The 18,580-nt window shown below is 45.8% G+C and overlaps 1 protein-coding gene across 1 annotated transcript in view; it reads right to left on the bottom strand.

Annotated features, from left to right (window-relative positions):
* Positions 1–18,580, bottom strand: part of LOC138638695 (adhesion G protein-coupled receptor F5-like) — a 141,103-nt gene that overhangs the window by 78,035 nt on the left and 44,488 nt on the right. Inside the window, exon 7 of the mRNA XM_069728195.1 lies at positions 11,254–11,445. Coding sequence (XP_069584296.1) covers positions 11,254–11,445 — 192 coding nt within the window. The remainder of the gene's footprint in view (positions 1–11,253; positions 11,446–18,580) is intronic.

The following is an 18,580-nucleotide window of genomic DNA, read 5'->3' as shown; positions in this document are numbered from 1 at the left end:
TTCTAAATTCTTCCTGAAAAAATCATTTTATTCTATTTTTTTTTTCCTAAAGTCTCCCTGAAAAAAAAACAAAAAACAAATCAGTGGGAGATTAATATTGCCCTTTCTGCTTGTGTGCCAGTCTTGACTCCTGGGTGTGCCATCTCTCTCTCTCTCTCCAATTGTGGGCCATAGAAAGCCTATTATTTTGTTTAGCTTGATTTGGGTTCCAAAATCTACCTGAAAAAATCACTACATCAATCAGTGGGAGATAAATATTGGCCTCTGGGCTTGTGTGCCACTCCTGACTCCTGTGTGCGTCATCTCTCACTCAGTGGGCCATAGAAAGCCTTTTTTTGTTTTATTTGTTTTCTAAATTCTCCCTGAAAAAATCATTTTATTTTATTTGGTTTCTAAATTCTTCCTGAAAAAATCATTTTATTCTATTTTTTTTTTCCTAAAGTCTCCCTGAAAAAAAAAAAAAAAACAAATCAGTGGGAGATTAATATTGCCCTTTCTGCTTGTGTGCCAGTCTTGACTCCTGGGTGTGCCATCTCTCTCTCTCTCTCCAATTGTGGGCCATAGAAAGCCTATTATTTTTTTTTAGCTTGATTTGGGTTCCAAAATCTACCTGAAAAAATCACTACATCAATCAGTGGGAGATAAATATTGGCCTCTGGGCTTGTGTGCCACTCCTGACTCCTGTGTGCGTCATCTCTCACTCAGTGGGCCATAGAAAGCCTTTTTTTGTTTTATTTGTTTTCTAAATTCTCCCTGAAAAAATCATTTTATTTTATTTGGTTTCTAAATTCTTCCTGAAAAAATCATTTTATTCTATTATTTTTTTTTCCTAAAGTCTCCCTTAAAAAAAAAAAAAATCAAATCAGTGGGAGATTAATATTTACATTTGTGCTTCAGTGACAGTCCTGCGTGTGTGGCATCTCTCTCATTTGTTGCCACCAACAACAAAGTGTGTAACATTGTGCCTGATTTTCGTTGTGGTCTCACTCACCTGTAAAGGGGTAGCTAAATCATACTGAAGTTATAGCTCACCGTGTAATTTGTGTGACAGCAACAAATACCGTTAGTTTGTTTACGTTTTTAAAACAATGAGGAAGTATGGTGGAAGAGGTCGTGGCCGGGGGCGTTCATTGTCAGCTGGTAATGAGGGTAGTGGTAGTGGTGGAGCATCAGCTGGTCGTGGGAAAAAAAATATTGCACCTAAGTCTGGAGCTGTGGAGCCAGGTTCGTCGTCTGGCTACACAAGGCCTCGAACGCTCCCTTTTCTGGGAGTAGGAAAACCGCTTTTAAAGCCGGAGCAGCAAGAGCAAGTTTTGGCTTATCTTGCTGACTCAGCCTCTAGCTCTTTTGCCTCCTCTCGTGAAACTGGTAAATGTCAAAGCAGCGCCTCGTTAGTGGATGTTCACGGTCAAGTCGCTTCCTTGTCCTCTTCAGCAAAAACAACAACAGAGAAGAATGCAGCAGGCAACACAACGGGTTACTCCATGGAGCTCTTTACACATACCGTCCCTGGCTTAGAAAGTGAAGCAGTTAACAGTCCATGCCCATTACAAGTTGAATCTGACATGGAGTGCACTGATGCACAGCCACAGCCAGACTACTATGCTGGTCCTTTGACTCAGACCACAACATTGCCCTCGCAGGGTGCTGATCAAGAATCAGACCCTGATGAGACTATGTTGCCCCATCACGAACGCTATACCACCGACCGACACGGTGACACAGACGAAGTTGCACACGAGCTACAAGAAGAGGTAATAGATGACCCAGTTCTTGACCCCGATTGGCAGCCATTGGGGGAACAGGGTGCAGGCGGCAGCAGTTCTGAAGCGGAGGAGGAGGGGCCGCAGCAGGCATCAACATCGCAACAGGTTCCATCTGCCGGGCCCGTATCTTGCCCAAAACGCGTGGCAAAGCCAAAACCTGTTGGAGGACAGCGTGGCCATCCGGTTAAAGCTCAGTCTGCAATGCCTGAAAAGGTATCCGATGCTAGAAAGAGTGCAGTCTGGCATTTTTTTAAACAACATCCAATTGATCAGCGCAAAGTCATCTGTCAAAAATGTTCAACTACCTTAAGCAGAGGACAGAATCTGAAAAGTCTCAATACAAGTTGCATGCATAGACATTTAACCACCATGCATTTGCAAGCCTGGACTAACTACCAAACGTCCCTTAAGGTTGTAGCACCCTCGGCCAATGAAGCTAGTCAGCAACGCAACATCCCTTCCGGCAGTGTAGGGCCACCATTTTCCACACCACCTGCAGTATCTGTGCAGGTTTCTTTGCCAGGCCAAAGCAGTCAGGGTCAGGGAATCACCAGTTTCGTAGTAGGAAACACTGCATCTAGAGCACCGGTGGCAACAATACCATCTCCCACCGTCTCTCAGTCTGCCATGTCCACCGGCACCCCCGCTAGTTCCACGATCTCCAGCTCTCCAGTCCAGCTCACCCTACATGAGACTATGGTTAGAAAAAGGAAGTACTTAGCCTCGCATCCGCGTACACAGGGTTTGAACGCACACATAGCTAGACTAATCTCGTTAGAGATGATGCCCTACCGGTTAGTTGAAAGCGAAGCTTTCAAAGCCCTGATGGACTACGCTGTACCACGCTACGAGCTACCCAGTCGACACTTTTTTTCCAGAAAAGCCATCCCAGCCCTCCACCAGCATGTTAAAGAGCGCATCGTCCATGCACTCAGGCAATCTGTGAGCACAAAGGTGCACCTGACAACAGATGCATGGACCAGTAGGCATGGCCAGGGACGTTACGTGTCCATCACGGCACACTGGGTAAATGTGGTGGATGCAGGGTCCACAGGGGACAGCAAGTTTGGGACAGTTCTGCCTAGCCCATAGTCTAGGAAACAATTGGCTGTAGCCGTTCGCACCCCCTCCTCCACCTCTTCGTCCTCCTGCAGAAGCGAGAGCTCGTCCACAGACCGCAGTCGCACAACCACTCCATCCACAGCTGCCACTGTTGCACACCAGGTCTCCCATTATGGGGTAGCTACTGGCAAACGTCAGCAGGCTGTATTGGCTATGAAGTGTTTGGGCGACAACAGACACACCGCGGAAGTTCTGTCCGAGTTCTTGCAGAAAGAAACGCAGTCGTGGCTGGGCACTGTAGATCTTGAGGCAGGCAAGGTAGTGAGTGATAACGGAAGGAATTTCATGGCTGCCATCTCCCTTTCCCAACTGAAACACATTCCTTGCCTGGCTCACACCTTAAACCTGGTGGTGCAGTGCTTCCTGAAAAGTTATCCGGGGTTATCCGACCTGCTCCTCAAAGTGCGTGGACTTTGCTCACATATCCGCCGTTCGCCCGTACACTCCAGCCGTATGCAGACCTATCAGCGTTCTTTGAACCTTCCCCAGCATCGCCTAATCATAGACGTTGCAACAAGGTGGAACTCAACACTGCACATGCTTCAGAGACTGTGTGAACAGAGGCGGGCTGTTATGTTTTTGTGGGAGGATACACATACACGGGCAGGCAGTAGGATGGCAGACATGGAGTTGTCAGGTGTGCAGTGGTCGAAGATTCAAGACATGTGCCAAGTCCTTCAGTGTTTTGAGGAATGCCCACGGCTGGTTAGTGCAGACAACGCCATAATAAGCATGAGCATCCCCCTAATGCGTCTGCTGATGCAAAGTTTGACGCACATAAAGGATCAGGCGTCTGCAGCTGAGGAAGAGGAAAGCCTTGATGACAGTCAGCCATTGTCTGGCCAGGGCAGTGTACAGGACGAGGTAGCGGGCGAAGAGGAGGAGGAGGACGAGGAGGATGATGGGGATGATTATATTTTTAATGAGGAAGCTTTTCCGGGGCCACTGGAAATTGGTGGCGCGGCAAGGCCGGGTTCTGGTTTTTTGAGGGACACAAGTGACGTGGATTTGCCTGAAACTGCCCCTCAACCAAGCACAACCGCAGATTTGAGAACTGGAACTTTGGCCCACATGGCGGATTATGCCTTACGTATCCTCAAAAGAGACACACGCATAACTAAAATAATGAATGATGACGATTACTGGTTGGCCTGCCTCCTTGATCCTCGCTATAAAGGCAAATTGCAAAATATAATGCCACATGAGAACTTGGAACTAATATTAGCAACCAAACAATCAACTCTTGTTGACCGTTTGCTTCTGGCATTCCCTGCACACAGCGCCCGTGATCGTTCTCACACGAGCTGCAGGGGCCAGCAGACCAGAGGTGTTAGAGGGGCAGAAATCAGAAGTGGCGTTGGCCAGAGGGGTTTTCTGACCAGGTTGTGGAGTGATTTTGCTATGACCGCAGACAGGACAGGTACTGCAGCATCAATTCAAAGTGACAGGAGACAACATTTGTCCAGTATGGTTACAAACTATTTTTCATCCCTTATCGATGTTCTCCCTCAACCGTCATTCCCATTTGATTACTGGGCATCAAAATTAGACACCTGGCCAGAATTGGCAGAATATGCATTGCAGGAGCTTGCTTGCCCGGCAGCTAGTGTCCTATCAGAAAGAGTATTCAGTGCTGCAGGTTCAATACTAACAGAAAAAAGGACTCGTCTGGCTACCCAAAATGTAGATGATCTAACCTTCATTAAAATGAACCACAACTGGATTTCGAAATCTTTTGCCCCACCTTGCCCGGCTGACACCTAGCTTTCCTATGAAAAGGTCTTGCCTGTGGACTATTCTGAATGCCTTTTCCAATCTCGTAATTTTCTGCACCTGATTGTCCAGCATACGACATGTTTACACCTCACTAAATGGCCAAACTCCCCACACGGGGCCGTGGTATCGACACTTGGCGACAGCACCCGTGAGAGTGCAGTTTGTCTGAAGAGGTGGGTGAGCCCGCTTTTGGTCGACGGCACTGCCACTGGGTCCCTCCTAGTACAATAAAGTGTCTCTGGCGGTGGTGGTGCGCACCCAACGTCAGACACACCGTTGTAATATGAGGGGCCCTGGGCCTGTACCGCCGGCCACAAGACAGTCTCCCCCCACCCCAGCTCAAACAGTGCTCTACCACTTGCAAAATTATCTCACAGCTCCACCAATGTTTAGTCTATGCGCTGACATCCTTCAATGCCTGCCACTGACAATACCATTGTATTGACATTTTTGTTATGTTAGGCCTTCGATGCCTGTCTGTGGTCACTCCTTCCACTAGGCCTCCACTGACCACACCACTGCTGCCCGTGTACCCCTGTAACCAATTTAAAATTGCCTACAGCCATGTGTTATTATTTTAGGCCTTCGATGCCTGTCTGCGGTCACTCCTTCCACTAGGCCTCCACTGACCACACCACTGCTGCCCGTGTACCCCTGGAACCAATTTAAAATTGCCTACAGCCATGTGTTATTATTTTAGGCCTTCGATGCCTGTCTGCGGTCACTCCTTCCACTAGGCCTCCACTGACCACACCACTGCTGCCCGTGTACCCCTGGAACCAATTTAAAATTGCCTACAGCCATGTGTTATTATTTTAGGCCTTCGATGCCTGTCTGCGGTCACTCCTTCCACTAGGCCTCCACTGACCACACCACTGCTGCCCGTGTACCCCTGGAACCAATTTAAAATTGCCTACAGCCATGTGTTATTATTTTAGGCCTTCGATGCCTGTCTGCGGTCACTCCTTCCACTAGGCCTCCACTGACCACACCACTGCTGCCTGTGTACCCCTGTAACCAATTTAAAATTGCCTACAGCCATGTGTTATTATTTTAGGCCTTCGATGCCTGTCTGCGGTGACTCCTTCCACTAGGCCTCCACTGACCACACCACTGCTGCCCGTGTACCCCTGGAACCAATTTAAAATTGCCTACAGCCATGTGTTATTATTTTAGGCCTTCGATGCCTGTCTGCGGTCACTCCTTCCACTAGGCCTCCACTGACCACACCACTGCTGCCCGTGTACCCCTGGAACCAATTTAAAATTGCCTACAGCCATGTGTTATTATTTTAGGCCTTCGATGCCTGTCTGCGGTCACTCCTTCCACTAGGCCTCCACTGACCACACCACTGCTGCCCGTGTACCCCTGGAACCAACATCAGAAAATATAAAAATAAGTATTTTGCTTATAAAAAAGAAAATACTGGAGAGATATCAAATGCAGACATTTTAACATTAAAAACAAACACATACAACAAAAATCTGGTACAGTACTAAAAATGGCCACCAGCTACAATAACTTTCTCCTGCAAGTAGTTAACTGAAAGGTTTTTTCAATTTTAAACACAGATATGGCATCCACCGAGTGTTGTCCTGTCGCGTCTTCTTTATATTATTGCCAAGAAGATGCAAAACAATGAAAATAATAAAATCATTATTTACCAAAAAAATAGAGTAAGTCAAAACCACATTGCAAATAAACATTCATTACAAATAAAGAAGCAGGGCGCGTCCGAGGGTGAGTATATACCTAATAAGAATATAATCACCCTCGGACGCGCCCTGCTTCTTTCCGACAGCCTTCCTTCCTAAGAATCAGCCCTTCCTTGGTGTAGAGAGAGGGTTTGTTACACTCCAAGGTGTTCCCCAGGTTGCCTTTCCTGAGCTTCGATCTTCCGGCTCTCGTTTAGTAGTTGTTGGAAACTACGCTGCATTAGGCCTACAAATTGGGTATGGGGTGTAGAGAGATGGTGTGTTACACTCCAAGGTGTTCCCCAGGTTTCCTCTCCATTGCTACGATCTTCCGGCTCTCGTTTAGTAGTTGTTGGAAACTACGCTGCATTAGGCCTACAAATTGGGTATGGGGTGTAGAGAGATGGTGTGTTACACTCCAAGGTGTTCCCCAGGTTTCCTCTCCATTGCTTCGATCTTCCGGCTCTCGTTTAGTAGTTGTTGGAAACTACGCTGCATTGGGCCTACAAATTGGGTATGGGGTGTAGAGAGATGGTGTGTTCCACTCCAAGGTGTTCTCCAGGTTGCCTTTCCTGAGCTTCGATCTTCCGGCTCTCGTTTAGTAGTTGTTGGAAACTACGCTGCATTAGGCCTACAAATTGGGTATGGGGTGTAGAGAGATGGTGTGTTCCACTATAGAGAGATGGTGTGTTCCACTCCAAGGTGTTCCCCAGGTTTCCTCGCCAATGCTTCGATCATCATGCTCTCGTTTAGTAGTTGTTGGAAACTACGCTGCATTAGGCCTACAAATTGGATATGGGGTGTAGAGAGATGGTGTGTTACACTCCAAGGTGTTCCCCAGGTTTCCTCTCCATTGCTTCGATCTTCCGGCTCTCGTTTAGTAGTTGTTGGAAACTACGCTGCATTAGGCCTACAAATTGGGTATGGGGTGTAGAGAGATGGTGTGTTACACTCCAAGGTGTTCCCCAGGTTTCCTCTCCATTGCTTCGATCTTCCGGCTCTCGTTTAGTAGTTGTTGGAAACTACGCTGCATTAGGCCTACAAATTGGGTATGGGGTGTAGAGAGATGGTGTGTTCCACTGTAGAGAGATGGTGTGTTCCACTCCAAGGTGTTCCCCAGGTTTCCTCGCCAATGCTTCGATCATCATGCTCTCGTTTAGTAGTTGTTGGAAACTACGCTGCATTAGGCCTACAAATTGGATATGGGGTGTAGAGAGATGGTGTGTTACACTCCAAGGTGTTCCCCAGGTTTCCTCTCCATTGCTTCGATCTTCCGGCTCTCGTTTAGTAGTTGTTGGAAACTACGCTGCATTAGGCCTACAAATTGGGTATGGGGTGTAGAGAGATGGTGTGTTACACTCCAAGGTGTTCCCCAGGTTTCCTCTCCATTGCTTCGATCTTCCGGCTCTCGTTTAGTAGTTGTTGGAAACTACGCTGCATTAGGCCTACAAATTGGGTATGGGGTGTAGAGAGATGGTGTGTTCCACTGTAGAGAGATGGTGTGTTCCACTCCAAGGTGTTCCCCAGGTTTCCTCGCCAATGCTTCGATCATCATGCTCTCGTTTAGTAGTTGTTGGAAACTACGCTGCATTAGACCTACAAATTGGGTATGGGGTGTAGAGAGATGGTGTGTTCCACTCCAAGGTGTTCTCCAGGTTGCCTTTCCTGAACTTCTATCTTCAGGCTCTCATTAAATTGTGGTTAAACGGAACAACTGCATTTGGCAGGTCTGCCGCTCCTTGCTGTTCTCCTGGTTTCCTGTCCTGAAATTCCGTTTTCAGGCGCTCGTTAAGTAGTTGTTAATGTTAGACTGCATTTGGCCTACTAGTTGGGTTGGGGCCTACTATCGGTGTCTGCCACTCCTTGCTGTTCTCCTCCACTGAACAAAGCTGTGCCGCCTGTTTACTACTGTTGCCAATTTTTAACTGCATTTCGACTACTTACTGATTTGGGCCTACTCTCTGTGTCAGCCTCTCATTCCAGTTGTCCTCCACTGCAATGCCCCCTGATTAGTCCTGTGTTACCAATTTTGAACTGCATTTAGCCCACTTTATTCTTTGGGCCTATATCTGTGTTTCCTCCTCATCCTGCCCATTGCCCAGCCAGTGATAGATGAGTCTGCTGGTACATTGACCCATAACGCAACATTTCCTGTGCACGCTACACTGCAAGATTGTGACCCTGCTGAAAGTCAGGTCCCCCTTCCCGCATACCATACCACCTTACACGGGGACAAACAGGAAGGTGCAGATGAAAGTGCAGGTTCCTTCATCAGGTGGGGGGAGGAATACTAGTTGGCGACGTCACTGGCACAGGGCCTCTCATGGTACGCAAAAGTGTTGCTGCCGGTGGGAGGCGCCCCCGCCGTGCAAACACACCGCTGTACTTTGAGGGGCCCTGTGCCAGTGCCAATGCCAACGAGTGGGCCCCCCCTGCTTGCTCAGGTTCACAGCACTTGCAAAGTTGAAATACTTACCTCTCCCTGCTCCACTGCCGTGACGTGGTCCAGATTTCCTGGGCCCACTAATTACTTGAACTAGCCCTACCCACCACAACTTTAGCCAAATGACCCCCAATTTCAAATGCCTTCCAATTATTATAAGGTAAATTACGCTTGACAAGCTTCATTAAGAAGAATGGATGGTTTTGACATTAAAATGGGCACTCTAGGTGTTTTCCTGGCCCCCACTCACTGCCGACTATGCTGCCCCATTGACTTGCATTGAGTTTCGTGTTTCGGTCGATCCCGACTTTACGTCATAATCGGCCGATTTCACTCGACCCGACTTTTGAGATAGTCGGGTTTCGCGAAACCCGGCTCGACTCTAAAAAGGTCAAGGTCGCTCAACTCTAGTCTTAATGGCTATTATGGTCCACACTACACGCACTTTATTATCAGTCTCACCTCCTGGGTTTTATCCTGGGCCTATTTACTATATTACGTTGCTACCCTTTAGCCTGTGATTAGTCCACTCTACCATTCACTTTCTGCTTGAGTACTTTCCTCCTGTGATTGTCTCCTCATACATGTCTCATGTTTTTATCCTTTGATTCATGCTTTCTGTTACTAGATGTATTGAACTTTAAGTTAAAATTACTATTTTTTATATATCTTCCTTGAGTGGTCTGTTTTGGGTACTCTGTATCCTTTTCTTAGGTCCTATAGTTATAACATACCCATATCTTTGACTGTGATGGGAACGCTGTTTTCCTTATCTTAAGGTCCTTGATAGATTAATATTTTTATGGACATTGTTTTTGTTATACATTGCATCTACTATATAATTGTCTAAGGGTCACTTCCTTCTGTCTGTCTGTCCTTCTGTCTGTCACGGATATTCATTGGTTGCGGCCTCTGTCTGTCATGGAATCCAAGTCGCTGATTGGTCGTGGCAAAACGCCCACGGACCATTGCCACGACCAATCAGCGACGGGCACAGTCCGGAAGAAAATGGCCGCTCCTTACTCCCCGCAGTCAGTGCCCGCACCGTACTCCCCTCCCGGTCACCGCTCACACAGGGTTAATGCCGGCGGTAATGGACCACGTTATGTCGCGGTTCACTCACTCCGTTACCGCCGCTATTAACCCTGTGTGTCCCCAACTTTTTACTATTGATGCTGCCTATGCGGCATCAATAGTAAAAAATGTAATGTTAAAAATAAAAATAAAAAATTCCTGCTATACTCACCTCCGTAGTCCGCTGAGCCGCTCGCACCGGCAGAGGCCGCGACCAATGAATATCCGTGACAGACAGAAGGACAGACAAACAGAAAGACGGAAGTGACCCTTAGACAATTATATGGTAGATATATATATATATATATATATATATATAGTGCATTAAAAAGTAACAAAACTTTTTTTAACATAAATATTGATAAGCGTTTGCAAAGTTATGAATATTTGTGATATATTTCATTACCATTTCTTCTTCCCTTTTCTCCCAAACTACACTCTGAAAGTGCTGTTTTATCTGCCTTGTTTGTGCACTTAAAATGGCTAGTTTAAACTGCAGTTCTAACAAATCTTGTTGCTCCTATGTGTCAGCTTTTCTGCCCCAGTTCCCCATGCTCAGACACTACTTAGGCTACGTTCACATTTGCGTTGCGTCGGGCGCAACCGCGGCGACGCATGCGTCATGCTCCCCTATGGACATGCGTTGTGCTGCGTTTTGCGACGCATGCGTTTTTTTTGCCGCAAGCGTAGGGCGTAGAGGACGCAGCAAGTTGCATTTTTTTTGCGTCCAAAATTCGGCAAAAAAGGACGCATGCATCGCAAAACGCTGCGTTTTAGCGTGTGTTTTGTTGCGTTTTTGTTTGCGTTGTGCGTTGCGTCTCTGACGCAACATCGCACAACGCAAATGTGAACGTAGCCTTATACACTTTCTTAGGATGCTGGGGAGGAGCAGAGAAGCTGACACACACATGAGTACAGATATCTGTTTGATCTGCTGTTCAAAACAGCTACTCTGGGTGCATGGACAAGGCAGTTGAAACAGTCCTTTCAGTATTGAATTTTGGGAAATAAAGAAGATAAGATAAGGTAATGGAGTATATTCTAACTTTGCAAAGTCTGATCAATATTTACATAAACTTAAATAATTTTGCTTCTCTTTAAATAAATTATCCATTCAAATTAATTAATCCTTTAATTTCAAAATACTTCTAGTTGCCCATGAAAGCATACAGCGATTTCTCTGTTTCCTGTTGTCACATCTGATCTACAGAAACAGCTGAGCTCTATCTATAGTATTTAATTTCTCACAATGCACTGATCTTCGGTAACGGAAAACCTGCCGGATTCTGAATTTAGCTTGAGACATGAATGGGAAAAGAAAACACGCTGAATGTAGATTTGCTAAGTGTCCCAACATTTGACGTAGATTGTAACTTACCTGCTGCACCATCAGTCTGCCATGTCACATTAAACAGGGCAAAGTTGTCACTGCAGCAATAAATAGTCCAGGTAGAGTTATCACAGAAGGTATCAATGTTACTTGATGCAACAATGTTAACGTTGGAAATATTGAGAACGGTGCCTGTGGTTTGTGTTGTCCCATTTATAGTAGAAGAACAGTTGTAAGTACCTGTACGGGGTATTAAAGAGGAATTACTGGTCACAATGGTAAAGAAAAGGGAACATCTACTATATAAAGCTGAATGTGTGTGTGTGTGTGTGTGTGTGTGTGTGTGTGTGTGTGTGTGTGTGTGTGTGTGTGTGTGTGTGTGTGTGTGTGTGTGTGTGTGTGTGTGTGTGTGTGTGTGTGTGTGTGTGTGTGTGTGTGTGCGTGTATGTCCGGGATTGGCATCTGCACCGTCGCAGCTACAGAAACAAAATTTTGCACAGTCACACGTCTGGACCCTGAGAGTGTCATAGGCTATGTTGTGAGGTGAAATTTTAACCCCGCGCGTTCCAATTCACCAAAAACTTTTGCCCCTATCTACATAATGGGGAAAAAGTGAAAGGAAAAGTGTTGGAGGCGTCGCAGCTACAGCCACAAAATTTTGCACAGTCACACTTCTGGACCCTGAGAGCGTCATAGGCTATATTGTGAGGCGAAATTTTAACCCCGCGCGTTCCAATTCACCAAACAATTTTGCCCCTATCTACATAATGGGGAAAAAAGTGAAAGGAAAAGTGTTGGAAGCGTCGCAGCTACAGCAACAAAATTTTGTACAGTCACACGTCTGGACCCCGAGAGCGTCATAGGCTATGTTGTGAGGTGAAATATTAACCCCGCGCTTTCCAATTCACCAAACAATTTTGCCCCTATCTACATAATGGGAAAAAATGAAAGGAAAAGTGTAGGAGGCAAATTGACAGCTGCCAGATGTGAACAAGGGGGACTTAAAGAATGAGAGCGATGGCGCCAAAGAGTATATACCGTACAGTTGCTAAAGTGGGGCCTCGACATGGGATACTCACCACACACGGGGATATGAACACACACAAAATGCGCCACACACTACCACGTGCTTGAACACATATTACCCTCAGCACACATTTCACCACAAATACACCAACCTCGCCACATAAAAGTCAAAACACAAAAGTCGCCACTCAAAACTCGCCACGCGCAGAACTCGCCACATGCAAAAACTAGGCTCTTGCAAAACTCGCCACAAGTGCAAAATTCTCCTCATGAAAAACTCGCCACACGCAAAACTTGCACACGCGGAAAAATTGCCACATGCACAAAAGTTGCAACACATGCAAAAGTTGCCTCACACAAAACTTGCACATACTCAAAAGGCACCACACATAATACTCGCAACGCGCAAAACTCGCCATGCGCAAAACTTGCTGCACACAACTTGCTACACTAACCTGTCACATGCAACTCGACACACAAAAAGTTGCTACACGCATGTTGCTACACAAAACTCATCTCACAAAAGTCGCTACATGCATGTCGCCACACGCAACTCAACACACACAACTTGACAAACGAAACTCGCCCTAAAACACACACAAGTCTGGTATTATCCTTCAAAAATAAAAATCTGATTAATAAGCAGACAAACTACAACAATTGCACCATATAGGAAATACGGCAGCTGTCAGTCACATGACCTGTCTATTATGTGTATGTGTGAGCTAATATATACTGCCAGGGGGAGGGCTTCCTGTTGGCTGGGGATTTATCAGGCTGCCAATTTAGCTTACAAACACTGAGGTAAAAATACTGAGCAAATAACGTGTGAACGAGGTCTAATACAGGAGGAGATGACACACAAGTATATACTATATACAGGGGAGATGACACACAGATATATACTATATACAGGAGAGATGACACACAGGTATATACTATATAGAGGAGGAGATGACATATAGGTACATATATATACAGGAGGAGATGACATACAGGTATATACTATATACAGGAGGAGATGACATACAGGTATATGCTATATATAGAAGATGACATGCAGGTATATACTATATGCAGGAGGAGATGACACTCAGATATATACTATATACAGGGGAGATGACACACAGGTATATACTATATACAGGAGGAGATGACATACAGGTATATGCTATATATAGAAGATGACATGCAGGTATATACTATATGCAGGAGGAGATGACACTCAGATATATACTATATACAGGGGAGATGACACACAGGTATATACTATATACAGGAGGAGATGACATACAGGTATATGCTATATATAGAAGATGACATGCAGGTATATACTATATGCAGGAGGAGATGACACTCAGATATATACTATATACAGGGGAGATGACACACAGGTATATACTATATACAGGAGGAGATGACATACAGGTATATACTATATATAGAAGGAGATGACATTCAGGTATATACTATATATAGGGGAGATGACACACAGCAGGTATATACTATATACAGGGGAGATGACATACAGGTATATACTATATACAGGAGATGACATACAGATGTATACTATATATAAGGGAGATGACAAACATGTACATACTGAGGTGATGAGGTGAAAATGAGAGGTGTGAGGTGAAAATGAAAAGGTGTGAGTGCAAAATGAGAGGAGTGAGGAAAAATAGTGGAGTGATCAGAAAATGACAGATGTGAGGTTGAAATGACAAGTGTTAGGGGGGAATGAGAGGAGTGAGGGAGAAAATGAGAGGTGTGAGGGAGAAAATGAGAGATGTCAGGGGGAAAATGAAAGATGTGATTGGGAAAATGAGAGGCGTGATGGGAAAATAAGAGAAGTGAGGTGCTATAACTAACCACAGATATTTACTATGCCCAGGCAACGCCGGGCTCTTCAGCTAGTTAGTAATAAATTGACTGAAGAAGTGGTGTAAGATGGGACACTAGCACCACGGACAAGGCAAAAATGGTGCTCCTGTTACGATTTCACCTCTAAGTGTATCTAGGATGCAATTACTGATGGCTCAGCTGTCTAATCTAGTGCAGAGGCATGCTGAAGCTGTCAGTACTTTGATTGACAGCTCAGTATCCAGTCAGGGATGTGCTGGGCTGTCTCCAGGTGTTCACAGGTGATTGCCCAGGTACTTAGCTGGGCTGTTAGTCCAAGACCTCTGACAGACATAACTTCAGCTAAGTGTGGTTGGATTTCTCTGTGCTTATTGTTTTGCTCGATGATCTTTTGTTGCCTGACCTTGGACTTCTTCTGGCCCTCCGTTTATTTAACCCCATTGCTCTGACCCACTCTCCTCCTGGTATTTTGACCTTGGACTGTTACCTGACCACTCCTTTGTCCCTTCCTTCTTATTGTGAAGTACCTTTCTGGTTTTTGACCTCGGGCTATCCCAACTCACGGCTTGTCCACGAGAAGTGACTCAGCATCGCAACTCCCTAACCCACTAAAAATTACCGCTCCTGAGTGTCCCCTTGCAATAAATAATGGGTCTTGAATTCCTCCTTTAGAAAGAATTAATGCCCACTTAAAAAGTATTGATACCCCTTAGTGCACCCAACAAAGGTAATATTGCATCTATGTCCCACTCCACGCAAAAAAATAAAGTTTACAGTTACCTATTCAGAGCGATGGAGTAATCTTCTTCCCTTCAAACTGAGGGGGGTCCGCGCAGGTGGTGCAATGCAGAGACGTCATTGTGTCTACTGCTGAAGGGCACCAAAGATTTTTAGGGTTCCTCCTTTATCAGAGGATCTAACAGTATATTGGCACCATATCAATGCTGATAGAGTTCAAAGTGGAGCTCGTCCCAGAGACAAAAGTATGTGCACTGCCCTGGATTTTTTCTTTTAAAATTTTGCATCCCAAGGACTTTTACTGCCCCATGCTATACCACTGCTTACACCTAAAAAGTATTATTAATTTCTAAACCCCAGAAATAAAATCTTAGTTGGTAACTCTCCCGGAATGTCCAGGAGGTTCCCCTGAAATACTCCCAGGGAAGCTGACAAACCTTCCTGGTGTTGAGAAAGTCTCCTGAAATCTTATAGAAACCATAATTTGTCTGCCAAACGGTAGGGGCATGAAAAGGAAACATGAAAAGTTTCACGCGCGTCTGCAATTGGAAGACCACTCTAGAAAGTTGGCAAGTAGGAATAAGATGTATTCTGCGAAGGAGAAAGTTGGCAAGTAGAAATAAGATGTAATCTGCGGAGGAGAAAGTTGGCAAGTAGGAATAAGATGTAATCTGTGGAGGAGAAAGTTGGCAAGTAGGAATAAGATGTATTCTGCGAAGGAGAAAGTTGGCAAGTAGGATTAAGATGTATTCTGCGAAGGAGAAAGTTGGCAAGTAGGATTAAGATGTAATCTGCAGAGGATAAAGTTGGCAAGTAGGAATAAGATATAATCTGTGGAGGAGAAAGTTGGCAAGTAGGAATAAGATGTATTCTGCAAAGGAGAAAGTTGGCAAGTAGGAATAGGATGTATTCTGCGAAGGAGAAAGTTGGCAAGTAGGATTAAGATGTAATCTGCGGAGGAGAAAGTTGGCAAGTAGGAATAAGATGTGTTATGAACAAGTAATTCAGAACCACAATGGACCTTGAAGTTCAGAGCACACAAAGTGACCTGACATTTACCAAAAACATATGACGAGCTCTGAGACGTGGAAACTCTGCTGACCGCAATCCTTAATCCTATCACACCACACTAGAGGTAGCCGTGGATTGCGCCTAACGCTCCTTATGCAACTCGGCACAGCCTGAGAAACTAACTAGCCCTGAAGATAGAAAAATAAGCCTACCTTGCCTCAGAGAAATTCCCCAAAGGAAAAGGCAGCCCCCCACATATAATGACTGTGAGTAAAGATGAAATACAAACACAGAGATGAAATAGATTTAGCAAAGTGAGGCCCGACTTACTGAATAGACCGAGGATAGGAAAGATAGCTTTGCGGTCAACACAAAAACCTACAAACAACCACGCAGAGGGGCAAAAAGACCCTCCGCACCGACTAACGGTACGGAGGTGCTCCCTCTGCGTCTCAGAGCTTCCAGCAAGCAAGGAAAACCAATATAGCAAGCTGGACAGAAAATATAGCAAACAAAAATAACATAAGCAGAACTTAGCTATGCAGGATAGACAGGCCACAGGAACGATCCAGGAGGAAGCAAGACCAATACTAGAACATTGACTGGAGGCCAGGATCAAAGCACCAGGTGGAGTTAAATAGAGCAGCACCTAACGACTTAACCTCATCACCTGAGGAAGGAAACTCAGAAGCCGCAGTACCACTCTCATCCACCAAAGGAAGCTTATAGACAGAACCAGCCGCAGTACCACTCACGACCACAGGAGGGAGCTTGGCCACAGAATTCACAACAGTACCCCCCCCTTGAGGAGGGGTCACCGAACCCTCACCAGAGCCCCCAGGCCGACCAGGATGAGCCACATGAAAGGCACGAACCAGATCGGCAGCATGGACATCAGAGGCAAAGACCCAGGAATTATCTTCCTGACCATAACCCTTCCACTTAACCAAATACTGGAGTTTCCGTCTCGAAACACGAGAATCCAAAATCTTCTCCACAATATACTCCAATTCCCCTTCAACCAAAACCGGAGCAGGAGGATCAATAGATGGAACCACAGGTGCCACGTATCTCTGCAACAATGACCTATGGAACACGTTATGGATGGAAAAAGAAGCTGGAAGAGTCAAACGAAAAGACACAGGATTAAGAACCTCAGAAATCCTATATGGACCAATGAAACAAGGCTTCAATTTAGGAGAGGAAACCTTAATAGGAATATAACGAGATGACAACCAAACCAAATCCCCAACACGAAGTCGGGGACCCACACAGCGCCTGCGGTTAGCGAAACGTTGAGCCTTCTCCTGGGACAAAGTCAGATTGTCCACTACATGAGTCCAAATCTGCTGCAACCTATCCACCACAGTATCCACACCAGGACAGTCCGAAGACTCAACCTGCCCTGAAGAGAAACGAGGGTGGAACCCAGAATTGCAGAAAAACAGCGAAACCAAAGTAGCCGAGCTGGCCCGATTATTAAGGGCGAACTCAGCCAAAGGCAAAAAGGACACCCAATCATCCTGATCAGCAGAAACAAAACATCTCAGATATGTTTCCAAGGTCTGATTGGTTCGTTCAGTCTGGCCATTTGTCTGAGGATGGAAAGCCGAGGAAAAAGACAAATCAATGCCCATCCTAGCACAAAAAGCTCGCCAAAACCTCGAAACAAACTGGGAACCTCTGTCAGAAACGATGTTCTCTGGAATGCCATGTAAACGAACCACATGCTGGAAAAACAACGACATCAAATCAGAGGAGGAAGGCAATTTAGACAAGGGCACCAAATGGACCATCTTAGAGAAGCGATCACAAACCACCCAAATGACCGACATTCTTTGAGAGACGGGGAGATCCAAAATAAAATCCATAGAGATATGTGTCCAAGGCCTCTTCGGGACCGGCAAGGGCAAAAGCAACCCACTGGCACGAGAACAGCAGGGCTTAGCCCGAGCACAAATCCCACAGGACTGCACAAAAGAACGCACATCCCGCGACAGAGACGGCCACCAAAAGGATCTAGCCACCAAATCTCTGGTACCAAAGATTCCAGGATGACCAGCCAACACCGAACAATGAACCTCAGAGATAACTTTATTCGTCCACCTATCAGGGACAAACAGTTTCTCCGCTGGGCAACGGTCAGGTCTATTAGCCTGAAATTTTTGCAGCACCCGCCGCAAATCAGGGGAGATGGCAGACAAAATTACCCCCTCTTTGAGAATACCCGCCGGCTCAGACAAACCCGGAGAATCGGGCACAAAACTCCTAGACAGGGCATCCGCCTTCACATTTTTAGAGCCCGGAAGGTACGAAACCACAAAGTCAAAACGGGAGAAAAACAGCGACCAACGAGCCTGTCTAGGATTCAACCGTTTGGCAGACTCGAGATAAGTCAAGTTTTTGTGATCAGTCAAGACCACCACGCGATGCTTAGCTCCTTCAAGCCAATGACGCCACTCCTCGAATGCCCACTTCATGGCTAGCAACTCTCGATTGCCAACATCATAATTTCGCTCAGCAGGCGAAAATTTCCTGGAAAAGAAGGCGCATGGTTTCATCACCGAGCAATCAGAACTTCTCTGCGACAAAACAGCCCCTGCTCCAATTTCGGAAGCATCAACCTCGACCTGGAACGGAAGCGAAACATCTGGTTGGCACAACACAGGGGCAGAAGAAAAACGACGCTTCAACTCCTGAAAAGCTTCCACAGCAGCAGAAGACCAATTGACCACAT

Source organism: Ranitomeya imitator, chromosome 5 (genome assembly GCF_032444005.1).
Source record: "Ranitomeya imitator isolate aRanImi1 chromosome 5, aRanImi1.pri, whole genome shotgun sequence".
Lineage (NCBI taxonomy): Eukaryota > Metazoa > Chordata > Amphibia > Anura > Dendrobatidae > Ranitomeya > Ranitomeya imitator.
This window is presented reverse-complemented; position numbering and strand designations above follow the sequence as displayed.